The following is a 15985-nucleotide window of genomic DNA, read 5'->3' on the forward strand; positions in this document are numbered from 1 at the left end:
AACATCTATTTCGTGGATTGTGTCATGATATGTAAAAAAAAAATCATTTTTTTCACGAAATTAAAAAAAAAAAAAAAAAAACTATTTCGTGGATTGTTCCACGAAATGCAAAAAAAAATTAAAAAAAAAAAGCTATTTCGTGGAACAATCCACGAAATAGCAAAAAAAAAAAAAAAAAAAAAAAAGGAGTTGCTGCTATGAACAGTAACTGGGGTATTTCGTTGAATGATCAACGAAATACCCATTTGGGTATAAAAAAAAAAAGACAGCCTATTTTGGTCTAATTGCTGTAAAAATATGCCATTTTGGCTCCGGACTCGAAGCCACATGCCAGCTTCCAGTTTCCATTGTATTGTCTCGCTAATCACCTTTGCAGTAAATCTTATTTCCATGGTAATTCCTACTTTATAGTAGTAAACACTATTGCCTGAGCATCGAATAAAGGAAAAGTTCCTGATAGGCTTGAGCATTCATATGCAAGTAAATAAAGGAAAAGTTACCACAACTCAGTACTACAACAAAAGATAGAATTGCAGTAACTAAAGTGAAGGAAGAGTGAAGAACTCACAGCAGTCGGCACAAGGCAATCATTAAAGCCATCTTCAAAAGCTTATTTTGCCCATTTAATGTTCATATGTGTCATCTTTTATATAAAAATATGTTATCAATTTTTATCCATATATTAATGTAGATTACTCTTATTTTCAGTAAAGCTGGTGACTGAAAAATTGAGGGGTTAGTTGTGATTGAATTGACTGAGGTTTATGAAGAATGTGATAGTTTAATTATTAAGAAGGAAAAAGAATAAGGGTGGGAGATAGAAAAGAATGACCCAGAGAAGGGCTTGCATTCTATTTAGGGTAGGGGAGTGGTTACTGGTTAGTGGGTTGAGGAAAAAGATGGAAAAGCAAAATTTATGATATTATTTTCTTGAAGGTTTTCTTATGTGAACTTCCCAGTCTAATTTATGACTGAATTTGGGGCTGATTGGAAAATAGTAATTCCACTACATAAATAAAATAAGTGGGGAAACGGACACCTGTAAAATTAAATTCGTAACTGAATTTTCAGTACAAATTTAGGCCATATTTTATGTATTTTAGGGGAAACTATAAAGCAATTGAGTCTATACATATGGAGTGAAGAAAGTGAGTTAATTCTTTTTTTTTTTGGAACAACAAAGATACTATTATATTAGTTACGTTAAAATATTACAAACCATAGTGGTGTCACTGAGGAAACTTTGATTACCCATACTGGCTAATGCCATACAACTTTTGTCATCAAGTTCCTTACTAGCTAATATAGTACTAAATAGATCATTGTTCAGTAGATCCAAAACATAACCCGGGGGTTAACAAAACGATAAACTGAAAAAGGCTTCGATTTCTTCAAGACTTCTTTGGTCAAAACATGAGCCACACCATTTGCTTGTCTGAAGTTATGTTTCAGAAATAGCATCTTCTCCTGGAGCATCAACCTTCTGCAATTATTAACAAGAGTGTTGTGAGAGGTGTTCCCAACATTTATAGCCTTGATTAGATCAGGACACTCAGTTTCAATTTCTAAAGGAACCAACTGCCTATTAAGGGCAACAACCAGTCCTTGTTGCAAAGCTTGGAGTTCTGAATGTAGAGGGGAATTTGAACAAATATTTCCCTGAAAACCAATGATCCATTGACCTTGGCTATCGCGAAAAACTCCTCCTATGCCTCCTGTCTGAGAACTCATGATAAAGGATCCATCAATGTTAAGCTTGTACCTGGTATGGCGTGGGGGTGGGTTCCAACTGATTTTAATAACCTTTTTTGGGTGTGGAGTTATGGTCCTGTTGGTGAGGAGTTTATATTCAAGTGCATGGGAGATGGTGCTTGGATATTGCAAAGGGTACGTGGTATTATTATGGTTATTTGTATTTCGGGTGATCCAAATATTCCAGAGAATAAAGGGGAATAATTATTCCCATGAAGAGAAATGAGGTGGAAGAGGAGGTGAGAGTTGCCTAATATCGTCTAACCAGTGAGAAAGGGATGGTGTGGTTGTGGTCATGCCAAAGTTTTGAGGTCCCAGGGCAATGGATGAAAATGTGAGATGTAGTTTCTCTTGTATTTTGGCAGACGGGGCATTGGGGGTCAATAGTGATACCAATATGTTGAAGATAGTCTCTGCTTGGAATCCTATCGTGGTAACATAGCCAAAGAAAGAATTTAATCATATTGGGGCATTTAAGTTTCCACAACCATATAAAATTACGAGAAGATTGGGGTGATTGTTCTATGAAAGGGTAGCATGAGGCTGTGGCGAAATTGGCGACCTTCTCATTTGGGGCCCAAAGAGGAATATCAGGAGCATGTTTAGGAAGGGGTAGATTGATGGTATTAATATGTTTTAAGACTTCTGGGTTGGATTCAAGTGATAGACTGTTAAGATTCCAAGTATTATTTTCGCAAAGGGAATTAACATGTTTCCCAATATCATTATTATTTAAAGGTCCTATAATAAGATGGCGAAGGGCTGGCAGGTTAGGAACCCACTTAGTGTACCAGATATCTATTTTGGTATCATAGGAAGGGTTCCATCGTATGCACTTGTTACAAATTTTCCATCCCGAATTGCTTTTCAAATAAAGGAGTGGTTCTTTGTTGTTCTTTTGAAAGCATGCCGCTGGGAAATGGTTTTGCTCCAAGGTGAAATGGGATTGTTTAGGAAGCGCCAGGTTAGGCCACAAAGAAGGGCATGATTTTTTGATTTAGCTTTTCTAATTCCTAGGCCGCATACCTCCTTGTCACTAGTGATGATGTGTCAGCTTAAGAGGTGTAATTTCTTTCTAGTATCAGTTGTTCCCCAGATAAAATTACGCATAAGCTTATCAATATGACTAAAAGGGTTTTCTGTGGGAGCATGGTATATTGCATGTAATGACCTGGAATAGCGTTGAGGGTAGATTGAGTTAGTGTAACTCTTCCCGAAAGGTTTAGGAAATTTGTCTTCCAATTTGCTAACCTGTTACGCATTTTATCAATGATGAACTGATAATCACAGGGTTTTGAATTTTTGGATAATATGGGAAAACCTAAATATTTGCCAAAGTAATCACTAGCTTTTATTCCCAACTGCGTAGAAGTGCCATTAGCAATCGTTGTGGGGCAGTTTGAGGAGAAGAGGATTTTAGACTTTGCATAATTAATGGTTTGCCCAGATAGCTCACAAAACAAGTCAAGGCATTGAGTTATTGTAGAGCAGCTTTTGAAATTAACTTGAGAAATTAATGTAAGATCATCCGCAAAGAACAAATGAGACAGTTCCAATCCCCTTGGAATTAATTTAATGGGGTCCCATTTCCTAATGTCAGTTTGATGATGGATATATACTGAGAATAGTTCTTGTGGGATCCAATAATTAAATAAAAGGAAAAAGGAAAAAGTAAAAGAAAGAAAAGAGAAATTAAAAATATGCGATCGGAGGAAATAAAGGCAATGTCAGGCAGCTGAAACAATTTGTTAGATTTGGTTACGAATTGGTTGTTGCAACTTGAATTGCAAATTGCAAAGAAACTAGCAATTTGATTGGTTGAAGACTTGGCAAGTTCTACTATAAATACATGCCTTCAGTTTCAGTTTTAAAACACACCAAATAGAGAGAGCAATTGAGAGAATAGAGAGTAATCACGGTCTATTTTCTATAGTCTGTGAGATAATAGAGTGAGAGTAATATTTAAGTGAGTTGTGTAAAATAAAGATTTTTTTTTTTTTTTGAAGTGTAGTAGTCTCTTGACACTACTAAGTTGTATTAAGTGATATTATAGAGCTCCGTTCAAGTATTGTATTTTATACCCGTTAAAAGATTTGGTGTCGTTGTTACTCTCTTATTCTTGCTATTTAACGTGGATATTATTCCTGGGCAGGATCATTATTTCCCAACAACGTGGTATCAGAGCCATGACAAATAATAGTCCACTGTCTTTTCAGTACCCCATCTTACAAAAGAAAATTATGAAAAATGGTTTCTACAAATGAAAGCCATTTTTGGCTCCCAAGATGTTTGGGATATTGTAGACCAAGGGTATGCAAAACCCGATAATGAGGAAACTCTGTCTCAAAATGAAAAAGATGTCTTGACAAAGACAAGGAAGAAAGATCAACAAGCCCTCACTCTCATCCACCAATGTTTGGATGATGGCATCTTCGAGAAGGTGGCCGATGCAACCACCTCAAAAGAAGCTTGGGAGATTTTACAAAATTCTTTCCAAGGTGTTAATAAAGTAAAGAAGATAAAACTTCAAACTCTAAGGGTTGATTTTGAAGTTTTAAAAATGAAAGAATCCAAATCTATTTCAGATTTCTATTCAAGAGTGATGGCTGTTGTAAATCAGCTAAGAAGATATGGGGAGGAAGTAGACGATGTACGTGTGGTGGAAGAGATCCTTCGTTCTTTAACACCTAAGTTTGATTTTGTGGTGTGTGCAATTGAGGAGTCTAAATGACGGTAGAGCAATTGGAGGGTTCTTTACAAGCCCACGAAGAAAAGATAAAAAGGAAACAAGAAGAGCCACTGGAGCAACTTCTAAAAACTCAGACATCCTTCAAACCTTTTGGAGGTGAAAAGAGTTATAGAGGTAATGGATGAGGAAGAGGTCGTGGCACTCGTGGAAGAGGAAGGACCACTGGTAATAACAACGAAGGGAGAAGTCAACAACCATTTAGAGGTCGTGGTCGTGGATAAAGAGGAGGAAGAGGACGTGGCTATTACCAGGGTACCAACGAAACGAAGTATGATAAATCTAAAATTGAGTGCTACAACTGCCATAAATTTGGACGTTACTCATGGGAATGTCATAGTAATGTTGAAGAGAAAGCTAACCTTGTTGACGACAAGAAAGAAAAAGATGAGTCAACATTGTTAATGGCACTCAAAGAAGAAGATAAGGATGATTGCAGTTCGTGGTACCTTGATAATGGAGCAAGAAACCACATGTGTGGATGCAGAGATATGTTTGTGGAGCTCACTAAGAAGGTGGCAGGTAATGTGTCCTTTGGAGACACTTCAAAGGTATAAATTGAAGGAAAAGGTACAATTCTGATCTCCTATAAAGATGGCGGCCACAAGTTAATTCAAGATGTTTATTATGTGCCAAAATTGAAAAGTAATATCTTGAGTTTAGGCAAACTTCTTGAAAAAGAATATGATATTCATATGAAGAATATGCATCTTTGGCTTAGAGATTCAAGTGGAAAATTAACCGCAAAAGTGCGTATGGCAAAGAATAGATTATTTTCTTTGAATCTTAAGATAATAGATGCAAAGTGTTTGAAGGATAATGTGCAAGATGAATCTTGGTGTTGGCACATGAGATTTGGGCACTTGAATTTTGAAGTACTCAAATCAATGGGTGAAAAGAACATGGTATATGGAATTCCTTCAATCAACCATCCCAATCAGTTGTGTGAAGTTTGTCTTCTTGGAAAACATGCAAGGAGGAGTTTTCCAAAAGAGGCCACATCAAAAGCAATCAAGCCACTGCAACTTGTTCATACAAATGTATGTGGGCCAATCAATCCACCTTCTTCTGGTAAAAGTAAATACTTCTTGCTCTTTATTGATGATTTCAGTAGAAAGACTTGGGTGTATTTCCTGAAGCAAAAATCAGAAGCTTTTGTTACATTTAAAAATCTCAAAACACTTGTACAAAAAGAGAGTGGCCATGAAATAAAAGCTTTAAGGTCCGATAGAGGAGGCGAATTCACTTCAAAATAATTTAATGACTTTTGTTTGTCTCATGGAATTCGTCGCCCTCTAACGGTATCTTACTCACCCCAACAAAATGGAGTTGCTGAGAGAAAGAATAGGACAATTCTTAACATGGCAAGATGTATGTTGAAAGCTAAAAATATGCCAAAAGAATTTTGGGCCGAGGTTGTTTCCTGTGCAGTGTATTTGAGCAACAGGTCTCCAACAAGAAATGTTAGAGATCAAACACCTCAAGAAGCATGGAGTGGAAGAAAGCCAAGTGTCAAGCATTTGAGAATATGTAGGAGCATAGCCTATGCTCATGTGTCACATCAAGGGAGAGCGAAACTTGATGATCGAAGTGTCAAGTTTGTGTTTGTTGGCTATGAGACAAATTCAAAAGGCTACAAGTTATACAACCCAAGCAACAACAAAGTGGTAGTGAGTTGTGACGTTGAATTTGATGAAGAAGCGACATGGAATTGGGAGGCTCAAGAAGAAACAACATATGATTTTCTTCCATACTTTGGAGATGACGATGAGCATGAGACCATAACACCTGCACAAGATACAACCCCACTTCCTTCTCCAGCAAATGTTGCATCTCCTTCTTCTCAAGAAGGTTCAAGTGAAAGGCCACAGAGGACGAGGAGCATCTAGGAGCTCTATGATGATACAACAGAAGTTACTAATTTTGATTTTTTGTATTGTCTCTTTGCTGACAGTGAACTAATGAATTTTGATGAAGTTGTTACTGACAAAAGATGGAGACAAGCCATGGATGAGGAGATCAAGGCAATAGAGAAGAATAACACTTGTGAATTAACAACTCTTCCCAAGGATTATCAAGTAATTGGTGTTAAATGGGTATACAAGGCAAAGAATAATGCCCATGGAGAGATGGAGGGATACAAGGCAAGGTGGGTAAAGGCTACAAGCAAAGGCAAGGCATTGACGATGAGGAAGTCTATGCACCTGTAGCCCGCATGGAGACGATCCATTTGATGATCTCCTTGGCGGCGCAAATGAAGTGGAAAATTCATCAACTAGATGTCAAGTCGGCATTATCGAATAGATATCTTGAAGAGGAAGTCTATGTTGAACAACCATTGGGCTTTGTGGTAAAAAATCATGAAGATAAAGTGTTGAAGCTGAAGAAAGCTTTATATGGATTAAAGCAAGCTCCACGAGCATCGAATAGTCGCATCGACAAGTATTTTCAAGATCATGGCTTTACTCGTTGTCTCCATGAATATGCTCTTGACATCAAAGTTCATACTAATGGAGATATTCTGCTTGTATGTCTTTATGTTGATGATCTTATTCTGGCGGGTAATAACCCAAGTTTGTTTGAAGCTTTCAAGAAAGCTATGTCCATTGAGTTCGAGATGACGGACATAGGGCTCATATCATATTACTTAGGCCTAGAAGTGAAGCAAATGGAGGAAGAAATCTTCATATCTCAAGAAAGCTATACAAAGGAGATTTTGAAGAAGTTAAACATGTTCAATTGCAACCCCGTGAATACCCCAATGGAGAGTCGAACAAAACTATCAAAGTTTGATGATGGAGAAAAGGTGGACTCCACCATATTCAAAAGTCTCGTGGGAAGTTTGAGGTACTTGACTTGTACAAGGCTAGATATACTCTTTGCAGTTGGAATAGTAAGTCTCTTCATGGAAGCTCCTACCTCTACTCACTTGAAGGTTGCTAGAAGAATTCTTCGTTACCTAAAAGGTACGATAGACCTTGGGCCGTTTTATACTTCTTCTAATGACTTTAACCTTGTGGGATTTTGTGATAGTGATTATGTGGGAGATATTGATGATAGAAAAAACACAACTGGTTTTGTGTTTTTCTTGGGTGATTGTGTTATTACCTAGAGTTCAAAGAAACAATCCATTGTTACTCTCTCGACTTGTGAGGCTGAATACATGGCAGCAACATCCTGTACGTGTCATGCTATTTGGATGAGAAGATTGTTGAAAGAGCTCAATTTGCCACAAATTGAAGCCACGATGATTTGTGACAACAAATCGGCGCAACCACTTGCCAAGAATCCAGTGTATCATGATCGAAGCAAGCATAGACACAAGGTATCACTTCATCAGAGAATGCATTGCCAAGAAAGTGGTAGAACTCAAGTATGTAAATCTCACGATAAAGTTGCGGATACTTTCACCAATCCTCTCAAATTTGAAGACTTTCGGAGATTGAGATCGTCTTGGAATGAAGAAGTAAAATCAAAATTAAGGAGGAGATTTATGGGATCCAATAATTAAATAAAAGGGAAAAGGAAAAAGTAAAAGAAAGAAAAGAGAAATTAAAAATATGCGATTGGAGGAAATAAAGGCAATGTCAGGCAGCTGAAACTATTTGTTAGATTTGGTTACGAATTGGTTGTTGCAACTTGAATTGCAAATTGCAAAGAAACTAGCAATTTGATTGGTTGAAAACTTGACAAGTTCTACTATAAATACATGCCTCCAGTTTCAGTTTTAAAACACACCAAATAGAGAGAGCAATTGAGAGAATAGAGAGTAATCACGGTCTATTTTCTATAGTCTGTGAGATAATAGAGTGGGAGTAATATTTAAGTGAGTTGTGTAAAATAAAGAGTGTTCTTTTTTTTTTTGAAGTGTAGTAGTCTCTTGACACTACTAAGTTGTATTAAGTGATATTATAGAGCTCCGTTCAAGTATTGTATTTTATCCCCGTTAAAAGATTTGGTGTCGTTGTTACTCTCTTATTCTTGCTATTTAACGTGGATATTATTCCTGGGCGGGATCATTATTTCCCAACAGTTCTAGACATAGGATAAAAATATAGGGAGAAGGAGGGTCCCCTTGACGGATGCCTCAACTTGGTTGAAAATAACTAGTGACAGCACCATTTATATCAATGGCTATACTAGTACTCAGACAATTCATTATTAATTTAGTGATGCCAGGGGGAAAGTGAAAAAACCTAAGCTTACGATAATCACAGGACCATTCAAGCTTATCAAAAGCTTTCTCCAGATCCAGTTTTATTAGCATGTCATATTTTTTGCCTTTTTTTCGTTTGAAATAAGAAACTATTTCCTGGACTAATAGCCTGTTTGGCCAAGTTAATTTTTTTCCTAAAAGTACTTATTTTTTCAATAAGTGCTTATTTTAAAAAAAGCGAAATGTTTGGCCAAGCTTTTGGGAGAAAATAAGTGCTTTTGGGGAGTAGCAGAAACAGTTTTTCAGAAGCTAAAAAAAATAGCTTTTGCCCAAAAGCACTTTCTTGAAAAGTACTTTTGAGAAAAATACACTTAGAAGCACTTTTTAAAAGCTTGGCTAAACACTAATTGCTTCTCAAAAGTATTTTTTAAATTAATTGGCCAAACACAAACTGCTTTTAGCCAAAAGTACTTTTTTGAAAAATACTTTTGAAAAAAAGTATTTTTTAACATAAACTGTTTTTATAAGCTTGGCCAAACAGACTATAAGATTGCATTATCACTAGCCTTTCTATTAGGTATGAAACTAGCCTGGTATGGACTAATAAGGGTTTGAAGAAAGGGTTTTACACGATTACCTATACTCTTTGTAATAATCTTTTATACAGGATTGCACAATCCTATAGGCCTAAAGTCCTTAAGAATATTAGCATTGGGCACCTTAGGGATTAGGCACAAAATGGTTTTATTGATATCTAAAGGAATGTCATGATTTTGGAACACTTTAGTACAAAATTGGATTATTGAGTGAGTTAATTGTTATAGCCCGTATTTTGTACGTTGGATATTTCAAAGTCATCGTGGAAAGTTAAAGGCGAGACCATTTTCAAAATTATTTTAGTGCACAAGTTAGTTATGAATATTATTTATGAATATTAGTGGACGAAAATATTGAGAAAGGTTAAGGGCAAAAAGGAGAAATTCAAAATGATAAATGGTAATATTGAGGAAAGTTGAGGGGCAAAATGGGAATTTCACAAGGTGTTCAAGAAAGTTCTTGAGGGACCAAAGTGTACATGGTAAGATATTAGGTCATCTTTTATTCTAAGAAAAATTCAAAAAAAAAAAAGAAGGGGAATTCTCTAGAGAAAGAAAGGATGGCCAAGTGTCCACATTCTTACTTAAGGGGCCTAAGTGTATATATGAAAAAGTGGTGGCTAAAATGAAACAAGTAAGTCATCTTTTATTTAAGAGAATTCAAGAAGAAGGAAGAAAGTTCTAGAAAAATAAATGAATAAAGAGAGCATGTGCTTCTCACATGCTTGAAGAAGCCAAGTATATATATAGATTGGAGAGGTCATCTTTTTAAATCAAGAAGTTGTAGAGAAACGAAAGAAAAAAAAATATAGAAGAAGAAGAAAGAGGAGGGGCCAATTCGGCCAAGAAGGAGGAGAAAGAGAGGACCAAAAATCTTGCCCCAAAAATTTGTTTCTCATAGCATTTCTACTAATTCAAAGATGCTCCCAACATGGTATAATTGTTGAAGCAAGAGAATTACTCTTTGGTGCAAAACTCCAACCTTAGCTAAGTTGAGAGGTTGTGGAGGGAAGGTAAGAATTCATCTCCTTGTTATGTTATGAATGGTTTGGTATGTTGTAGTATGTGGGAAAGAATAGAATTCATAAGAAAATATGTAGTGTTGTGTGTGGCCGTGCATATGCTTGATGTTTGGTCGTGTGTGTGTGTGTTGTGTTGTATGGAGATGATGGATTAATGTTATGAGTATTTTGGTTGTCGTAATGTATAGAAATAGATGAAAATCCATGGAAACATACATGATGTAGTTGTGGCCGACTAAGGGGCTGTTTTGGTAGCTATGGTAAATTGATTTTATTTGATATTCTAATTGTTGTTAATGTTGATTCTATGATGAAAATGATGGTTTGGTAGTTTGAAATGAAGTCGTCGACGTGTAGATTGTTGATGTGGTTCTTGAAATTAAAGGTAAGAAATGTGTTATTGATGTTTCATTTAATTTGAAAGGTTGCGGGTTATGTTGTGGTAGTTGGTTGGAACCTAAACAAAATACCGTTGAATTATGTGAAATTGTGGTAGTTGATTGAATTGTTGGTATTGTTGTTGATATTGTGGCCGAGTTCCATTCTCGGGTTGTTGTTGTTAAACTGGCCGAGTTAGAATCTCGGGGACGGTGTATTTACAGGGAAAATGCTGCCGAAATTTTGGCAGATAAAGTGTTACTTTAAAGAATCAACTTCTAAATGCTCTAATTAAGTTTTGGTAAATGTGACCAATTTGTAGATTTTGGCGGATTTGGAACTTGAATTTGGAGTCGCATAAGAAGCAGAAAAGGTATGTAAGGCTTCACCCTTCCTTCTATGGCATGTCTTAGATGTAATATGTTGGCTAAGAACCTCGGGGACCCTCCTACCCTCCAGAATTCGCATCTAAAGTTTTCCCTTTTTCAATCAGTAGAATTGAATTAAAAAGTGTGCAAAATGTTGGAAGAACTTCCTAAACCTCTAGAACTCGCATAAATAGGACCCGACTACCCTAAAACCCTTACAAGTAACGCCGTGACACGTAACATATGTAAATGTGGTACATCGCCTCATTTGATCCGAGGTGGGCCCACTGTTCCCGGATTTACCTTATTGTTCCGTTTGATCTATTTTGAAGCAGAATCCAAAGAAAACTTTTGATCCTTATTCCGTTCATCGAATGACAAGTACTGTAACTATGCTAACGAGGATACTTCTATAATGACAATGATAATGATGATGTTAAGAAAGAGAATATGCCTATGATAAGTACGATAAGAATGATTCCATGACTAATAGTCCTGAGCTAAGAATTTAATGTGAATGTAAAAGTGTTATACTAGTTCTTGAACCTCAATTTTATTCCTTAGCTATGACACTAGTTTCTAAAGGACTTCAAAGCATATGAGTTGGCGGTTATAATGTCCATGATTTCATTCTATGCTCTCTCTTAAGGCTATTTTCCGTTGGTAGTCTCGCCTTAAAATACTCGTCCCTTCAAGGTGAGACAAAGTGACCGTGATTATTCCATAATGTAATCGGAGGTCACCGACCTTATGTCACTCCGATGGACACATGACTTTCTTTGGGCTCTCATGCATGCCAATTGTATGACATATGTATATGAATGCGAATATGTATATGTATATGTATATGGGGAAAGGGGAAGGGCCACTGTTATATCACCACCTGATTCAGCTGGATTTCGTCCCGGACGCGGGATGCCCGGACGCGGGATATGGGAGAGCCGGATACGGCGTCTGTATATGCGATATATATATAATATGTTGGGACACTGTTGGGGAGGGGGGTGGGAGAGCCGATGTACTCGGCGTCTGTGAATGTAAATAAAGGACACCGTTTCCTGAAATGTTCTGTTTTCTGTATATGTAAATAAGAAGCACCGTTTTTCTGAAAAAGAAACTAAGCATGCATGGTATCCGCCAAAGGGCATTTATATGTACAGGTTAACTTTCCACCTCATGACATGCGCTATGTCTCTTTTATGTTATTATCCTTGTTCTACATCTTCCGTATGTTATTATTAGTGCCTTGCATACTCAGTACATTACTCGTACTGACCCCTCTTCTTCGGGGGCTGCGTTTCATGCCGCGCAGGTACTCCCAGATGATTAGAAGACCTTACTGAAGATGTTCCAGCGGAGATGGCGAACTCCATTAGTCCCGGAGAATTGCCAAGTCCAAGTATATGCTATGATGTTTTGTTCTATGTTAGAGACTTTGCAGACAAAGCAATGGGTATTGGGGTGGCAGTCTGTAAGCGGCTCCAGCAGCCGATATGTTATTATGTTTTATGTCACGAGCCTTATATGATGTCAGAGTTTACTTATGAAAAGAAAAAAAAATATTGGAGAGCTTACTATGTATTTCTTTTCTCACTGATTCAAGAGTTTCTATACGTAACAAGAGTCAGCGGGTTCGCTCGGCTCCAGATATGGGGTCGGGTGCCCATCACACCCTAGTAAAGTCGGGGTGTGACATTAATTCTTTAAACGGTCGTCATAAATTATAAAAATGAATATGTTAAGTCATTTTTATTTTTATTTTATATCACTAAAGTCACTCATATCTTACTAATTATCCCATAAAATAACTCCTACGTGAAAATACTGAAAAATGACATATATAAAATGATCCCTTAAATTTAAGAGTTTGTCTAAAATTATCCTATAAATATATCTTTGTGCATATTAAATCATTTATATTTATCATAACTAAGCACTTTTGGTCTCTTGTTAATTTCCTAAGTAAAGATTATTTTTTTCTTATTAAAATTAAAAAACCGTGATATATATTTTTTTTTGCGAAGAAACTAATAGTGGAAGAATCAACCTACAGGAAGTTTTACAAACTCCACTCCTATATTTCTTTCCAACTAAATTAGGTGAAAAGTTAATTGTTAATTGCATAAGGAACTATCAAAATCAACATGAGTTATGGAAGAACTGATGATATTAGTTTCTCATCAGTTTGTGGGCTCACTAGAACTAACACCTACTCTTTTGCTAGCTAGAGATTTTATTTTCAAAATTTTGCTTGGTCATCATCACATGCGAAGTTCTAGTCATCAATGGAAAGAGGTCCCCTATTAATTGTGTACTAGTATGAAGTATAATGACCACTTTGGCATTTTGCGAATAAACGCGTAATCAGTTACGTAGGTAGTTCACCATATCTCACTCTCTCAGCTGTACTAGCCTATCTTGTATCAATAGTGTTAAGTTAAATATTAGAGGGAGCGAAATCTGGGAATATTACTGAAGATTTCCCCTAAGGTTTTCCGAATACCGGCTGTCTTAATTTTGTTTTGACTTCATGTATTTTTAGTGTAACGATCCGCAAGTCGTTTTTAGCTTTTGAACTTGTGTTTCCCAATGGGACCATCCTGTAGCTTTAAAAGGGTATTTGTGACTTGCGAGGATGGGTGGCTCGGTTCACGAGTGTATGAGCTAAATTCGTGGAATATAGCTGGACTAATGCTATGGTGACACATGTCAGTAAGCGTGACTCAGATTCGCGTCAGCACACAGCGCCTCCGGTAATGATCTACTAGTACCAGAGGAGCTGACTGGTCCGGTTGCACGTCAAGGCAACGTGGCACCTGTGGAAAGGCAATGGTCAACTGTTAGGAGCAGACTATCCACCTTCTACGGGGCATTAATAGGCTTAATTGCCCTCTTTAATGTGACATCAATGCACATTATTAGCAGGGGCGCGATTCATGAAATGTGTACCCCTAGTTGCCAGTATAAATAGGGTTTATCATTTCATTGTAAATGACACGAAATCCAAGAGATATGCACGACATACTTTTCACACTTGCACTGTTCTTAAGTTTCTTTACTATTTTAATTCAGATCCAACATAAACCTTCAGTTCAAAGCTACATCAAGGCTCAGGCTATTCTTAACTTTTTACTTTGCTTATATTTCATTCATATTGATTTTAATTATAAATTACATTGCTTTTCTGGTTAATTTTGTGTCCTTGACCACGTACACAAATTCAACTGAATCGTTTTTCGGGTAAACAGTTTGGCGCCCACCGTGGGGCCAGGACAATTATGGTAACCACCGTGACCATTGTTTGTTTTACTAACTCTTCGTGAACTCAATTTCTTGCCTCATTATCAATCACAGGTATGTCAGGAGTGAAAGACAACACGAATGTTGGAAAGAATTCAGGCAACAATCAGCTTCGTCCGGACGACCTGCCCCTCCGAGATCCTACAGTAGACCTGCAGCCCCAGGACGTTGATGGGGTAACAACAAGAGGAAGGCAGGAACATCATGGCATCGAAAAAGAAACTCCCACTGATGAAACTTCTGCGGAGTTAATACAGATCCTAAGGGAGCAAAGCCAAGCAATGAGGGTGAAAATGGAGCAGATGAGACTAGTCATCCCTTCTCTCATGTCCAATCCTCAAGCTAGATTTACAGCTCCCGGCACCACACCCGTGACTCCAACTAATGGGAATGCTGCCATCTATAGCGGACAAATGGTAGGAAGGAATGGAGAGGTGTCAGGCAGCGAGTCCGTCCCGGAATATCCTTTCCAGGCGCAAGTCATACAGTTCATGAGAGAGATCACTGGAAAAGTGGATCAAGCTGCTAAAGAAGGCGAGAAAAAGGCCAAAATGTTTCAAAGGCGCTTGAATCAAATCCCTGGGGCTCCTCCGGTCATGGAGGGCTAAGACGCAGAGAGGTACATTCAGTTGGCATATAAGCTCGAGGCCGTGCCGGAGTTGATCCCAAAGAGGTTCAAGAGATGCCCGACGGGACAACAGATCCTCAATAGCACATCATGGCTTACACCACAGCGATCAAAGGGAGTGACTTAAAGGAAAAGGAAATTGAGTCGGTTCTGATAAAAAAGTTTGGTGAGACCCTTACACAGGGGGGGCTCTAACGTGGTACTCCCAGCTGCCTGAGTGCTCGATAACCTCTTTCGCCATGCTGGCTAACACATTCATCTAGCCCCACATGGGCAAGAAAGGTAAAAACCAGGAAGGTGGATATCTTCCGCATTGCACAGGAAGAGTCAGATCGTCTTCGGGACTTTTTCACCTGATTCCAGAAGGAACACATGCTTTTGCCTGCGGTATCAGATGAGTGGGCTGCTGAGGCTTTCACTAAGGGATTAAATCCTTCAAGCTTGGATGTTTTTCGGAAACTAAAAGAAAAGCTCCTCGAGTTTCAGGCTATTATTTGGGAAGAAGTCCATAACAGGTATGAATCGAAGATCCAGGTGGAAGATGACCTGCTGGGGGCTCCTGCGAGAGACCTTCCCGGAAAATCGAATAAAGGTTTTGGTCTACATCGAGGTTCTTCGAAGAATCGTTTTCAGCCTTATCCGCCCTCAGAAGGGACCGTGGCGGGCTGGGCTATCGATAGTTGGGAAAGCCAAATGCAAGCTAGAAGGAGAACCACGGAAAGAACGGTCGCGGGTTGCAGCACAAGAACAATCCTCCCGGGACCTCTTCAAAGGGAATGGATTATCCAAAGCTTGCAGATTACAACTTTACCATCAACGAAGAACAACTGGTAGTCATGATAAGGATCCATCCAACATCACGACCCTCTAAGCCTCTGCGATCCGATTCTAATACCAGGGATCAGTCGGTATGGTTCGAGTTCCACGGGACCCCTGGGCACAAAACAACGGATTGCAGGCATCTCCAGGAGGAAGTGGCTAACATGCTCGCCAGATGGCATCTCCGGGAATACCTAAGTGAAAGGGCGAGAAATAATTA

At 38.1% G+C, this 15985-nt stretch overlaps 1 protein-coding gene and 1 long non-coding RNA gene across 2 annotated transcripts; one reads left to right on the plus strand and one right to left on the minus strand.

Annotated features, from left to right (window-relative positions):
• Positions 1 to 1326: 1326 nt before the first annotated feature.
• On the minus strand, positions 1327 to 1731 carry LOC132611151 (uncharacterized). Its single transcript, XM_060325559.1, has one exon. The coding sequence runs from the start codon at positions 1729 to 1731 to the stop codon at positions 1327 to 1329; it is 405 nt and encodes a 134-aa protein (XP_060181542.1).
• A 6320-nt stretch (positions 1732 to 8051) lies between these two features.
• LOC132634441 (uncharacterized) lies at positions 8052 to 12726 on the plus strand. Its single transcript, XR_009580168.1, has 2 exons — positions 8052 to 10263; positions 12331 to 12726. It is a non-coding gene; the product is annotated as an uncharacterized LOC132634441 (long non-coding RNA).
• Positions 12727 to 15985: the final 3259 nt, after the last annotated feature.

Source organism: Lycium barbarum, chromosome 1 (genome assembly GCF_019175385.1).
Source record: "Lycium barbarum isolate Lr01 chromosome 1, ASM1917538v2, whole genome shotgun sequence".
Classification (NCBI taxonomy): Eukaryota; Viridiplantae; Streptophyta; class Magnoliopsida; order Solanales; family Solanaceae; genus Lycium; species Lycium barbarum.

Coding starts and splice junctions, on each gene's coding strand:
- LOC132611151 (XM_060325559.1), bottom strand. CDS start 1,731: ATGAGTTCTCAGACAGGAGGCATAGGAGGAGTTTTTCGCGATAGCCAA.